This window comes from Heloderma suspectum, chromosome 3 (assembly GCF_057233095.1).
Source record: "Heloderma suspectum isolate Gila_16-S chromosome 3, 16-S_ref, whole genome shotgun sequence".
Taxonomy (NCBI): domain Eukaryota; kingdom Metazoa; phylum Chordata; class Lepidosauria; order Squamata; family Helodermatidae; genus Heloderma; species Heloderma suspectum.
This window is the reverse complement of record NC_139460.1, coordinates 224,516,655-224,531,319: the sequence shown is the minus strand read 5'-3', so window position 1 is coordinate 224,531,319 and position 14,665 is coordinate 224,516,655. Positions and strand designations below refer to the sequence as shown.

General features: G+C 50.4%; 1 protein-coding gene across 3 annotated transcripts in view; it reads left to right on the top strand.

The window, feature by feature from the left end:
• The first annotated feature begins 2,981 nt into the window (after positions 1 to 2,981).
• HTR7 (5-hydroxytryptamine receptor 7) overlaps positions 2,982 to 14,665 on the top strand; it is a 58,982-nt gene continuing 47,298 nt past the window's right edge. For 2 of the 3 annotated variants that reach the window (XM_084845797.1, XM_084845795.1), the window contains exon 1: positions 3,114 to 3,927. In XM_084845797.1, coding sequence (XP_084701923.1) covers positions 3,320 to 3,927 — 608 coding nt within the window. In that variant the 5' untranslated portion in view covers positions 3,114 to 3,319. Of the gene's footprint in view, positions 3,928 to 14,665 lie in introns of all 3 variants that reach the window. The other variant, XM_084845796.1, reaches the window with a different exon arrangement.

The window sequence follows — 14,665 nt, the reverse complement described above, 5'->3', positions numbered from 1 at the left end:
AGGCACTCTCAGAATTTTCCTCCAGCACCACAGTTCAAAAGCATCTATCTTCCTTCGCTCAGCCTTCCTTACGGTCCAGCTCTTGTAGCCATAGGTTACTACAGGGAATACCACTGCTTTAACTATGCTGACCTTTGTTGTCAGTGTGATGTCTCTGCTCTTCACTATTTTATCAAGATTTGACATTGCTGTCCTCCCAAGAAGTAAACGTCTTCTGATTTCCTGGCTGCAGTCAGTGTCTGCAGTAATTTTTGCACCTAGAAAGACAAAGTCTGTCACTGCCTCCACGTTTTCTCCCTCTATTTGCCAGTTCTCAATCAAGCTGGTTGCCATAATCTTGGTTTTTTTGAGCTTTAACTGCAACCCAGCTTTTGCACTTTCTTCTTTCACCTTTGTCATAAAGATCCTCAGCTCCTCCTCGCTTTCAGCTATCAAAGTGGTATCATCTGCATATCTAAGACTGTTAATGTTTCTTCCAGCGATTTTAACTCCAGACTTGGCTTCATCAAGCCCAGCACGTCACATGATGTGTTCTGCGTACAGGTTGAATAGGGAGGGTGAGAGTATACAACCCTGCCGTACTCCTTTCCCAATCTTAAACCAGTCCGTTGTTCCGTGGTCTGTTCTTACCGTTGCTACTTGGTCGTTATAGATTCCTCAGGAGGCAGACAAGATGACTTGGTATCCCCATACCACCAAGAACTTGCCACAATTTGTGATGATCCACAGTCAAAGGCTTTAGAGTAGTCAATAAAACAGAAATAGATGTTTTTCTGAAACTCCCTGGCTTTCTCCATTATCCAGGGGATATTGGCAATTTGGTCTCTAGTTCCTCTGCCTTTTCGAAACCCAGCTTGTACATCCGGCAATTCTCGTTCCATGAATTGCTGGAGTCTACCTTGCAAGATCTTGAGCATTACCTTACTGGCATGTGAAATAAGTGCCACTGTTCGATAGTTTGAACATTCTTTGGTGCTTCTAGGGATGTATGAATCCCTTACCTGGTTCCGGTTGGGGCATCCGCTGCGGGGGGGGGGGGCATTCGTTCGTCCCTCCGGAATCCTCAACGGGGGGGAGGTGATCTGGTCCTCTGCCCCCCCCGCCCGGAATCCTGCCAGGCCAGCTGCACTCCATGCTGTGGAGCCACCGGCTGGGCTGATCCGCAGCAGGGCCTCCAGCCGCTGCCAGGCTGGTGTGGATGCAAATGGCGTCCTGCGTAGGGGACGCCATTTGCGTCCCTACGGTAGCCCGTTATAGGCTACGTAAATAATAGCTCATGGCGTCATTGAGGTGCTCAAGCTCTAGCACCATGACAAGGTAACCATCTCCTTTCCTGATTTCAGGAGGCTCGGCTTTTAACAAACCAAAATTCTTTCTTCTAGACAAGTGGCTTGAACCAGCTGCATAACAGGCAGTATTTAAGTAGCTGTAGCTTTTTGCCAGGGCTGGTGCAAGCCCTCAGGCCGCCTGAGCCGGGACACCGTGCGTGTTCCTCCTCAATTCCCCCCCGCCTGTGACTACAACGGCAGCAGCAGCCCCGCTCACCGCCAGCAATGATGGTGGTGGCAGTCTTTGCCCAGTGACACTGATGGCTGCGGTGAGCACATTGCCCCCCCCCCACTGGTGCTGGTGTGACACAAGCCTCCCCGTCACTGCCAGGGCTCCTCCCTCAGAGTGGGGCATTGGCGTGAAGGTGGCCCTGGAGACTGCCTGTGTCACGGCAGCACAGGCACCCCCAAAGGCCCCCTCCTCGCCAGTGCCTTGCTCTGAGTAAGGATTTCTTACGGAGAGGCATTTGGAAAGGCAGTCACGACTGGGGAAGGCAATGGCAAACCACCCCGCTATAGTCTGCCATGAAAACGCCAGGGCAAGCGGCGTCCCTCTAGGGGTCAGTAATGACCCGGTGTTTGCACAGGAGGAACCTTTCCTTTTTGCTCCCAGTACAGGCCCATACTAGCCACTCTCTCTTCTCAGCTGCTGGTGGGGCTTCCCCAAGAGTTTACCTGCCTGATGCTGCAGTCTGGGGGGTCCTCAAAGTGAGCCAGCAGGTGAGTGGCACTCCAGAGAGCTGCTGCAGCCAGTCTCCCACTGCAGCATTTTCCACAGTGGGGGAATGGCCAGAATGGGTTTCTGGAGCGCCAGGCTGGGTGCACAGTTCTCTGGCAAGTGGCAGTGGGGCACACGGGATCTGCCACCTGAGGTGGAGGATTCACCCCACCTCATGGAAGGGCCGGCCCTGCTTTTTGCTGTGATTCAGCGCAGTGAATAGCCACACCCATTGAATTTCTGCCTGCCAAGCAGCTGTTGAAGGCACAGAGGCCCTGCCAGGAAAGGGGGGGGAGGGTGGAAAGGGCAGACTTTACTGCGGTTACCCAGCATCCTTTCACACCTGTATGTGCACCACGTGAGCTCTCGTGACTCTCCGTGGTTGTGCGAGTGGACTAAATCCAAGGTGGCTGGAGTACTATGAAGGCTCTGCTTGACCTGCGAGGGCGTAGCGGATTGTGTCCAACGTTAGTCCGACTTAAGAGTACACCTGTGGAAATGAATGAGATCTACGATCGACTCCCATCGGAATCCAGCCGGCTCTGGGTGGCGCAACGGACAAACGGCGGCCGTGCCCCAGACCCGCCCCCCGACAGGCCCTCTTCATCCCGCACACGCGCTTCGCGGCTGCATGGCGAGGCTGCGGGCCGGCGAGGGGCGCCAGGGCCCTGCTTCGCCCGAGCGCCCCCCGCGCCTGGCGCACCACGCCCGCAGCCGCGGCGCCGGGGCTCTCCGTCGAGAGCGGCGCGCGAGGGCGGGGACGAGAGCGGCGCGCGCAGCAAGGCGGGCGCGGGACGCCGCGCGCCCCTCAACCCGAAACTTCGCGCCTGCGACGCGGAGCGGCAGCCGTCGCGGCCGCGCGTGGGCGGGTCGGAGGCGTGGCGGCGCGGCAGCGGCAGCGGCGTGAGCGCGGCGGGCTCTACGGGGCAGCATGGGCAGTCGGCGGCGGCGGCGGCGGGCGGGCGCGTGGGCTGGGCGGCGGGCGGGCTCGCGCTGCCCCCCGCAGAGGCGGGTCTCCTCCGGCCCCGCGGCCAGCCCGAGGCAGCCGAGCGGGCGAGGCTAGAGCCCTCGGCGGCGGGCAAGTGGCGGCACCTGCCCGGCGAGCGCTCGGTCCAAGGCGGGGGGGGGGGCGGCGGCGGCTCGGGCTGCGGGGGGCGCCCTGCTCGGGCAGGAGGAGCCCACGGACGCCACCGGAGCGCTGGGAGCCGCCGCCGCCGAGAGAGGCGGGCCTGCGGGGGGCTGGCGGCTGGCTTCCTGGACAGCCCTCCTCAATATGGTCCTCGACTTCAACGGCACTAGCGGCTGCTGCCCTCTCCTCCCCAGCAGCCCCCTCCGCTCCTTCGCGCCGGAGGTTCCCCGGCAGCTGGGCGGCGGCGGCGGCGTGAGGATGATTTCTGGCTCTTTGAATCCGCCCCGCTTAGGGATAGGCGGGAAGCTGTTGCAAGGGGTCACGGCCAGCCCCGGGGGCGGCTGCGGCGGCGGGAGCAGCAGCAGCAGCCCCAGCGCGATCAGCCCGGGCTTCGGCGACGCGGGCAACGACACGCAGTGCGGCGAGCAGATCCTGAGCTACGGCAACGTGGAGAAAGTGGTGATCGGGGCCATCCTGTCGCTCATCACCTTGCTGACCATCGCCGGCAACTGCCTGGTGGTGATCTCCGTCTGCTTCGTCAAGAAGCTCCGGCAGCCCTCCAACTATCTCATCGTCTCGCTGGCGCTGGCCGACCTGTCGGTGGCCGTGGCCGTCATGCCCTTCGTCAGCGTCACCGACCTCATCGGCGGCGAGTGGATCTTCGGCAGCGTCTTCTGCAACGTCTTCATCGCCATGGACGTGATGTGCTGCACCGCCTCCATTATGACCCTCTGCGTGATCAGCATCGACAGGTAAGGAGAAGCCCAAGCCAGACGGAACGAGGCTGCTTCACCTCGAGCCGGCCCAGGGGCTGCTGGCGGGGTGGGTCACAGTCTCGCCGACGGGAAGGGAGGGTTGCGTTCACACGTGGGGCATCCTCAGGCGGAGGCCACGGTGTGTGAAACGTGAGGGCTTGGGCCAGCTTTGGAACCAAGCCACACCGCTTCAGACGCCACGCTTTTCAGGGGAGGCAGCTCGCACTATCAGTGTGTGCATGTGTAAATCTGCCCCTGATGCTTCGATTTTGCATTGGGAAGATTTTCGTGAGAGGGTCAAGGAAGTTGGTTGGGCAGAGGCTAACTGACTATACCCCCCACTTGGAGATGCGGGTTAAGTTCAGGAAATTGCGGAGTGCGCATTTAGGAAGATGTAACTGGATTCAGTTACCCTACTCCGTGCCTTTCAGTTATGGTATACATGTGAATGATAACAAAAGCCCACTAGCTTATGATAAGAGAGTGGCTCTTTGCCTCCCATGCTCTTAGAGTGGTGATTCTGATTTGTTTTAGCAATTGTGAGTTATTTGAGTTAACACAAGATCACATCCTTGAACTCAGTGTAACTTCCTAAGAAACCTGCTCAAAAAACATTTTAAAATGAGCAACCTCTCCCTTAACACATTTAACAGGATGGCTTTTATATTCACTCTCTTTCAGTCTGCATGGAGAGGCGATTCTAAGCTTTGTTATGGAGGAATAGAATAATGGTTTGGATTTAATTTATCTATAATAAAAGGATATGGTATTATTTAGGTGTCTGTGGGCTTGGAACAACACTGTAGAGGTGTTATTCAGGTCCCAGAAGTGGGAAACCTTATATTTAAAGTATATGTGACCAGTGGCTTTTAAATACTTCAAATCCTTACCCCCTTACTGTTGGAGATTCCACATGTGAGCAAAATTAAGAAATGAACTTGATTTCCCATATTTTTAGTTGCCTGTATCGAGTCATGCATGCTAATTATGATATTGAAATACTACAATAAAATTAGGAACTTGGAGTACATGAAAACATTCCCTAAAGTTTGAATGGAGTAGTAAATTGTTTGACTGGTGCTGAGAAGCAGGTTCCACAACTGTTCCAGTAGGGGTCTCTTTTGCGTTGTTTATTTTAGCCTGAGAAGGAAGACTAGGCACCTGGTAAAAGTCAGGGAAGGAAAGGATGGTTGATGGTGAAGAAAAGAAAAGGGCTGGGAGAGAAACTCTGCTGATGTATGCCATCTTACCCATATAAAGCTATGTCAAGTAAACAGAATCTCTGTATAATGATATGCCAAACTTCTTCCTGTGTTGGCAGGACTGCCAGCCTGGTCCTATGTAGAGTAAGCATCTCCAAGCCCATTGAAACCAACAGGTTTAAGCACGCCTGATTCTGCATAGGATTGCAACTTGGTATCACTATTTCTCATTAGACATTTTCACTTCTACAAAATCAAAATATTACACTAGCTAGGAAGCTAGTGGATCAGCATTAAAATTCTTTGATGTCTTACTTTTGCAAATGACGTTGACTCTGACATAGGTTACTTTTGAGAAGGAGTGCAGTCATGAGAAATATTTGAAAGCAAAAGCCTATTTTAGCCATTTATCATCAATTAATTGCAACAGTTTCACAGAATGCCCCCTTACAATGTAAAATTTGTTCATTTTTATTTTTTTGCAAATATTGGGGGGGTTCTAATGATAAAAACCTTGCAGATTTATCCTCTACCCGTTCCTAATATTACACTTTCTACTAGGTCCACTCTAATACCAGTAGTGTGAGATCCAGGACACACACATGGAGTGGGACGGGGAGGAGATCAGCCATGCCTTACTTGTGTATTGTTGTTACTTTATTTATAGTAATCAATGTGTATGATGCTTTATGGTTTCCTAAGCAAAAATGACGGGTCCTTCCTTGCCCTCATAGATTTTACAAACTAAAATTTGACAGTGTGGAAGACAACGGGTGGGGGGAAAAGGATAAATTAAGGTAGCAAAGGGATGTTTGCTGCTTAAAAGAAAATCAAGAAAGGTGAAAGTTTTAGCATTGGAAACTGTCTACACGTTCCCGCTTTCTAGCATTAAGTGTGTTCATCTGTTGAATTTACATTACTGTTAGTAAGAGAAGTCTTTAAACTCATTCTGTACTAGGTTGGCTCTGTGCATACAAGGTTCCTTCACAGGCCCTTCCACTCCCACGGAGGTATTTTACATATGTACATCTGTACCTGTGAATTCCCACTTTCACATGGAAAGTGATCGTATGGCTGTGGGGGCATGGCTAGTGGACCCATTGGAAGGATGCGGCTTACAAAGAAGGTGAGCTTGCAGCCCCCACCAACACATGATGGCACTTATCTGAACCACTATTTTACCAGCAGGAGCCAATTGGGCTCTTGCCAATGCCACCAAGGCCCCATGGGTGCCTTTCCCAGACTCTGGAGGGCCTCTCCTTTCCCCAACATCAGTCAGGTGGCAGTGTTGTGCACCAGACTCAGTTGGAGACCCTTTGGGTCCTCTCCTCCCCACCCTCCATGTTTTCCAAGCAAGCCTTCATTATTCAGTCACCAAGTCCCCAGATAGACAAATTCTAAGAGGCTCCCTTGGTCCTTGGATTGGGATGGATCTCTTTCTCATCAACAAGGGAGTGCTGTGCTTTCAGTGCTACAAACTCTCCCGGTGCAGGGCCACATTGTTCTCTCCCTCTCGCCCGTGCATTTAATTTCCCCTCCATCTCCAGCGCCTGTACAGTGCATCACTGCAGCTCGCCAGTCACATCACTCTTTGCCTTTTGGGCTTCTCCCCCACCACAGCTAATTGGCGGATTGCCGCTGTGCTCTCCTCTTTCTTCCCCACTCCCCTACCCCCAGCCACCTTAACAAATGGCAGGTCTCCTGACTCCCCACTCCCGAAGCCTCCTGTGGTAGCCCAGATCACTACAGCCAGCCCAGTGCTAAATAAAACAAGGCAGAGAGCTGCTGCTTAGAGTGAACAACTACTGCAAAAAGAGAGAGAGAGACAGAGATCAATCATGAGTGAATGAGAGAGGAGGAGAGCTATACCTGAGGTGATTGGGAGCCATGAGTGTCCTCGAGTCTTGCAGTGAAGAACACTGATCTGAACAGTTTGATTGTTGACCTTTCAATCTAGCAAAAATTCTCAGTAAAACTGCAGGAAGAGAGAGAGGCAATGGAAAAAAATGACTCAAACAATTTTATTGTTTGAAATGGAGCTACAACACCATAACTGGGCCCAAGATACTTTGTGTTTCAACAGTGACTCTACAGAAAACCTTCTAATTAAGGAGAAAGGAATGAAAATATCATCCAGAGTTGGCACTGAAGTCGAAAAGACTATGATTCTTGCTAACAGTGCAGTTCCTTTTTCATCTGTGTATATAGAAATTACTTTCTTGGAAGAGGAGATAATCTTTTAAAAATGAATCACTGTTACTTTATTATTTACCGCAGCACATGGGTGATTAATTCCCCCCCCCCATCTTCGAGCTACACTCGAAGGGTCTCAACCCCAGTGCTCTGGGCCAGAGTCAGTCCAGGGGTACAAAGCCTGAAGCAAATTCTGCATGGCTTCCAGGTCCTAAGCACATTAGACTCAAGTCTTGCAAAATAACCTCCAAAGAATTCTAGAGCTCCAAGCAGTATTTTTCATACTGTTCTCCAGAATAGGCAAATAAACTAGGAAGCAGGCCAGGCAGAATTTCAGGGCAGGGGGAGGGTAGGTAGGTGGGAACGGCACAAGACAAATGTATTTCAGCCTGAAGACCAAAACCAAAAGTGGCCCCTTACAGGTGTAGGCTTGCTACATAGCAATAGTCCCAGTAGCCAAACAGACTGCAGCTGGTCGCCAAGGAAAAAGTAGGTTCTGAGGCACTAAAACAAAGAGGAAAGTCCAGTCCAGGGACTTTATTCTGACACTTTCTCCCCACACATCCTGCCATTTCTCCTTCCATAATAGTCCTTCTCACAATTCCTGCTTTTCTTGTCAAATAGCCATGCTATTACCCCCCTCTCCCACAGAAATCCTTAGTCTTCAGAGAATTCTGCACTTTTGAGACAGGCAGATTATACTACTGCCGCTTTCTTCAACCCCACTTTGTTGCTGAGGCAAGAAAAGGGCATGCCTTTATTTATTTATTTATTAAATGCCACATGAAATGCATTTTCTCTAGGTGTCTTACAACGTAGAACATAGGAACTCAAATAAAATCTCAATGAAGTCAACAACATGATATTAATAAGCATGCCAACATAGCCTGATTTACAATATCAGGTATAAGAGGTAAAATCACATTGCTCAGACTAAAATAATAACACACAAATATTAAAATATTTTAAAAGACTTTAAGGGAGCAATCTTATCGGGATAGGTGGCCACCTCCGAACTCAGAGGCAACCACCTATCCAGTGCAGGGCATGCGGCTTGCAGAGGCTGTCCTGCATTTGCAGCTAGATGGCAGATTTCGGCTGTCTAGCCACAGGACTTTGGAGCCCCGGCGGAGCGGGGCGGATGACGCATAGAAAGCATTGTATCGTCAGTTCTGCACTTCCTGCCCCTCCCTACCCCCAGGAACACCCCCTTTTGCCCTGTTCCACGCTGCCCATTGGAGCGCGGAGCCTGGGGACGATCTGCGCCCCCTACAAGGTGGCAGGGGATGGGGCGGGGAGGCGATTTTCCAGGAACTGACCTCAGAGTGTGGGCTCCGAGGTCAGTTCCTGGAAACCGAACAATCCTATGGCTCTGTAGCGGCTACAGGATTGCGCCCTCACGGTGCAATCCTATATGTGTCCACTTGGAAGTAAGTCTTATCCAGGGACACTCCCGAGGAAGTGTGTGTAGGATTGCACCCTAGAAGACATTAAAAGCCTGGGAGATCAGGAAAGTCTTAGCCTGGTGCTGAGAAGATGTACCAGTGGGTGCCAGGTGAGCTTCCCTGGGAGAGCAGTCCAGAACCATAGGGGCCACCATCGAAAAGGCCTTGCGTGCTCTCAACCAACGTGTACATTGTTGGCTTTCTTGTTTGCTTAAAACAGCCTCAGCGACCATGTTCCGGTTGCCCTGGAATCACGTGCGGCTCGTGATCTCCAGAGTGTCTGCTCCCTCCCATCTGAGGAAAGGCAGGTGCCAGTGCCACACGTGTCTTCTTGTTCCTCTTCAATTTTTACTGTGGCATAGTGCTGCTTTGAGGCATACCCAGTAGGCATCTCCTTTGCATTTTCTGCATGGCAGAGCTGGGAAATCTATGTAGTGATGATTCTGTCATGTTTAAAAATGGAAGGATTTTTGAAGAAGGTCAGACTTCTCCAATTCCATTGTTTTCTGCACAATGATATTTTTTTAAAAAATCATACGCCTGCTCTGGACAAACATCTTTTCAAAAATCAAACATCGTTGCTGTCGCTTGTGGGTAGCAGAGCTTGCCTTGCCATTGTCAGCTCACGTGCCCTCCCTCATGGCTTCAGAATGTGAGGTGTGCACTCAAGCAAGCCTCTCGTCCAGGGATCCACAAATGTGGGCTTGGATTACTAGCCAGCAGGGATTTCTCTCACTCGTGCTGGAATAGAGATGTAGTAAGAAACGGTGCATTTTCCAAACTGCAGTGCAAATGAGAAATCAGGAGGGAGGGGATGCGCGCCCCTGAGCATCCTTCTTGCCACAGGAGAGAGCAGCATGGGTTCTCAGCTCTTCAATCAGTTAATTTGGAACAGAGATGAGGTGCGACGTTTAAGAGTCCTACTTGAACTGAGTGGGTTCCTTACAACGAGTGGGCAGAAGGTAGATAAGGATCTGTTGGTAGATCTCTGGCTGACTGGCAGTACATTAGTAAGGATTTCTGACTCCCAGTTGTTACACCAGAACCTCAGGCCCGGGGACAAATCTGGCCCTCCTGGGATCTCAGTCCAGCCCTGCAGGGTTCCCCGGAGGGCCTTGCCCCTTTTGTCTGGCCCTGCCGCCTTTCTCCTGCTTACTGATGGTTTGGTGGTTTCCTGGCTTCTGTGCAATTTTCTCCCCATTCTGAAAGGTTGAAATGCCCCTCCTAAAGTTCAGTTACTAGCAGGGAGAGCTTTAAGCGCAAATATTTAATTAATTACATTTGTATCGTGCCTTTTTTCCTCCTAAGGAACCCAAGGCGGCATACATAATCTTCTCCATTTTATCCTCACAACAACAACCCTGTGAGGTAGGATGGGCTGAGAGTCTGTGACTTGCCCCGAGTCATCCAGTGAGCTTCCATGGCTGAGTGGGGACTAGAACCTGGATCTCCCGAGTCCCAGTCCAACAGTCTAGCTACTATACCACACTGACTCTCACTATACCACACTACACTGGCTCTGGTATATTGGATATTTCTGGCCAAGCCCCTTTTGCCTTTGGCCCTGAATGAGGTTCCCAAGAGCATCTCCAAAATGGAATTTGGCCTTCTGTCTGAAAGAGGTTCCACACTCCTGTGTTAAACACTAGTAACAAGAAAATGGCTCTTCCCTCCCAGCCCACCCAGATTATACTGCTGAAATGAAGCAAACTGGGGACACAGTCGAATTCTGGTACTCAAGTCAAATTCCTGGGCTCAGAATTCTCCAATTCTGGGTGTATATCTAGCCTCATTCAGGCATTCAGCTAATCGCATGAGGGCTTAAAGTGGGTAGACAGCAGCAAGCTTCTGCACCTTGGATAGCTCCGTTAGAGTTCTGCCTGAAACCTGGAGCAGATTCACCACCCCACTGACATTGGAGCCACCAGCCTCCGCTGGTAGAGAGTTGGAGCTGTGCATGCTTGCTCTGCCATCTCCAGGCATGTTAGCCCAACCCCCTTCAGTTCAGACTTTGGTGGAGCTCAAAAGGTTGGGGGGACAATAACTCTCCCTTGGCAATGTCATCCTCTTGCTAGTATGCCTTGAAATGACACTTGTCAGTGTTCTCTCCCGTTTGCACATTTCCCCAAGTCCTGATGAAGTTCACACATGGGAGTGGTTAAAATAACTAGCCGTTCTACATGCCAGTACTACCGTGCTTCAGAAGCATTTGGGATACAAGGAGGGAGTGGGTGAAGGAGGAGGAAAATAACCCTGTGATTAAGGAAACAAACTGTGGTTTGTTCGCTCATCTGCCAGACAAACCCTGGGTGGGGCAACAAACCATGGATTAAATAAAGAATGGGTTAGTGTTATGTGCGAATCAGGCCATTGGTCGGAGAACCACAAGTTTGGAGAGTAACAAATTTTGGTGAAAAAGATGTTCTTTAAAGAGTGAGTGTTCTTGTTTTGTACTTCAGCTAAAAAAGAAATAATAAAATGAGATGGCATCTGCGAGAAGTGGATTGATTTGAATGAGTAAATACCAATATATGGCATATGGGATGAAATCCATAGCAATGCACTGAATTCCTGGGCTACCTGGAAGTGATGAACTACTCCTAACATATGGCTAGAACTGAGATTTGGACTCTCTCCTCCCCTCGCTGTTACCGAAATAGGTCTCAAAAGGGGTTCTGATGACTTGGCAAGCAAATATAAGGACTTGTTTTTTTAGATTAATATTATGTTTTGAAGTTGTAAATGTGAGCTAATTTTAAATATAGTTAATTAAAATCAACATGAAATTTGTGAAAATCTAAGGAGGTTTTTGACGTGTGGAAAAATGGGGTTACTCTTCCAACTGCCAGTACTTGTATAGCTCCCTCCTAGAGCTTTGGAGGGATAAGGGACTATTGTGTGACATTTTATCAAGTACCTTCATCTCTGTGAACTCCTTGGGGAACCCCTTCTATCCATTTGCAGATCACCAAAGCTGTCAGAGAGGGCTGGCTTGCTTGCTTTATTTAGTTATGCATTTATCTGTGGCATTTATATACTACGGAATATAATAACATCTCTCTTTGCAGTCTCCAGCAACTTCAGGTGTGTGTGTGTGTGTGTGTGTGTGTTGTGGGGGAGGGTGTACGTGAGTGTGCCCTAAATGTGGGTTCTTCCCTTTCAATGTGCTGATGAGTATTTTGGACAGTTGTGAGAGTTGGTGGGAAATTGCTTCAGGGCAGGGGTGCAGAGCCAAAATTGGGTGGGGGGGGCAGATGGTTCCCCCACCCAGCCCTCTGTGGCTGTATGACATCAAGGGGCATGGCCACACCAGTGACATCAAGGGGCATGGCCACATCCACCTGTCATCATTTGCTTCCTGGCCAAAATGCGGGGTGGATCTTCCATCCACCCCTTGGGCCAGGGAGCAAGCTTCGCTGTGCCTGGGCTTTCCCAGTTAGGGAAGTACCATGCAGAGTGGAACCGGCTGAGTCCTCTTTGGTCCTCCTAGAGCCAGCTCTACTTTGCCTGTTCTACTTTGCCCACTCCACCTCCTTCCTGCAAGTGGTTATCCAAAGTGGTTTCCAGAAAGATTGGATGGAGGGCACTCCGTGTCTTGCTGATAACTTGATTGGTGGGGTGCTCATTCCCCTTTGTCAACTTGTTAGAGCCTCAAAACTCCCCTCCTAGAACGTCTGAAGCCAGTGAATTCAAAGTGGATCAGTCTTCAATGACTGGAATCTTAAGTAATTCCCCTCCCTGTACCTCTCAAAAAGTGCCACCCTATACATGGCTACTCAGGAGAACACAGCACGGAGTCCAGTGGAACTTGGACTCCGCTAAGTGTGTATAGTGAGCTTCCCCAACCTGATGCCCTTCAGATGTGTTCGACTACGAATCCCAACACCCCAGCCAGCAAGCTGGTGGCTGGCTGGGAATGATGAGAGATGTAGTCCAGGATGTCTGGAGGGCACCAGGTTAGAAGAGCCTAGGGTATACGATTGTAACCAAAGCCTCTAGGGCTTAGCAGGCTCAGCAAGTTCTTGGACTTCTACATGTTTCCATCTCCAAATATCCTTTGATGGTGTGATTCAGTGAGCTTCACAGTTTTTCAAGCAGGAGCTACTTTCGCTCCAGGAACTGCTGCTGCAGCCACTTTAGGGTCCTTTCCTGGACTGGGTGGGTGGGCTCTCCCCTTCTCCCCAGTCAAGCAGCGACACTGTGAATCAGATTCGGATGGAGGCCTTTTTGTGCCTCTCCTTTCCATTCCCTTCCATGTTGTTTGAACAAGGCCTCACTGGTCAGTTACCAGGCAGGCAAATTCCAGCAGGCTCCCTTGGTCCTCCTTGGATCGGGACGGATCTTTTTCTCGTCACTGAGAGAGTGCTCTGCTCTGCCCAGTGCTGCAGAATCGCAGGTCCACATCGCGTCTCCCTCGCCTGCGCATTCAGTTTCCCCTCCACTTCCAGCAGCTGCACAGTGTGCCACTGCATGTAACCAGTCATGTTTCTCTTTCCCTCTTGGGCTCCCCTCTCCTGCAGCTGATTGGCTGGTTGCCAGCATTCTTCTCTCCACCCCCATCCCCACCTCCAGCCACCTTGCAACCGATGAGTGTCAGGTCTCCTGACTCCCGTCCCCTGAAGCCTCCTCAAGTAGTCCAGATGTCAGCAGCTGGCCCACTGCTAGAGCAAACAACAAGGCAAAGCTAGAGAGCCCCTGCTGAGAGTGAGCAGCTGTTGCAAAAAAGAGCAGCCATGAGCGAATGAGAGAGAGAGAGGCGGAGGGCCACACTTGAGCTGACTGGGGGCCGCCAGTGGTCCTCAAGGCCTTGCAGTGAAGAACACTGGCATGTTTGCTACTCGTGGTTGTTAAATATGGCTATTCCTGTTTGATCTCACAGTCTCCTTGCATGAATTATTAGTGTAGCCCTCCCTAACCTAATGGCCTCCACATGCACCTTCGGCCCGTACAATGGCCACGCTATTTGGGAATGCTGGGAGTTGTGGTTCAGCACACTGGGGGAGAGTCAGGCTGGGGAAGGCGGGCCTATTGTGTGGCTGGCATGTATAGCTGTGTGTATTTACTAGGGTGGGGTGGAGGAGGAGAATGGGGTTCTGTGGGAATTCCCTAGTCTACAGGCACTTTTCATCTCCTAAGAACCCAGTTTTATATTGAGCTACGAACTAACACATCTTGACTGCAATTCCATGTGCTCTTATTTGGGATCACGTCCCATTCAACCTGTTGGACATGTTTCCAAGTAAACATGAATGGGATCACGCTGTTTGAATTCATAAAGCAACACCAACGTTATCCTGTGATTTCAGTTTTCAAATTTTAGGTCATCAGAAATGAGGTACTGATCAAAATAACTGAATTTCAGGTTTCTGTCGTTCATTTTAGATCAAAACGTGAAATCTGAACATGAAATCTTGGTTCTGAAATGTAGTCCTTCCATTGGGTATGCAGACTCCAGTTCTTTTTGTAGAAAAGCCAGCATGTGCTCGAACCAAGGCCCTGTTGTGGTTAATATCTGGCGGAGAGCAAGAAGCAGCTGTTGGCCAGGCAGGTGGAGGGAAACAAATGTAAATCCCTTTTAATCCAGCGTTGCCCTCATCTGGCAGGTTGCAACATGTGAAAAGCCAGAGACATGCTTGTTGTTTGGTAATTTGAGACAGGCTTGAAAAGCACCAATCGCAATTACTCCTGAGCATGTTTCTCCATTAGCTGTGGCGGCTGCAACCCACTTCTTTGCGCTTCCTTTCCTCCCCATCCCCGCAAGGTAAGGGAGCATGCACATCCACTCAGAAGGATTTTGCTGTCTGATTAACTGTACTTGAAAGTCCTGACAAAAACACCAACGATGAAATAGGAATTCCCAACTAGAGAGAAGAAACGAAAATGTACCCCCCCTCC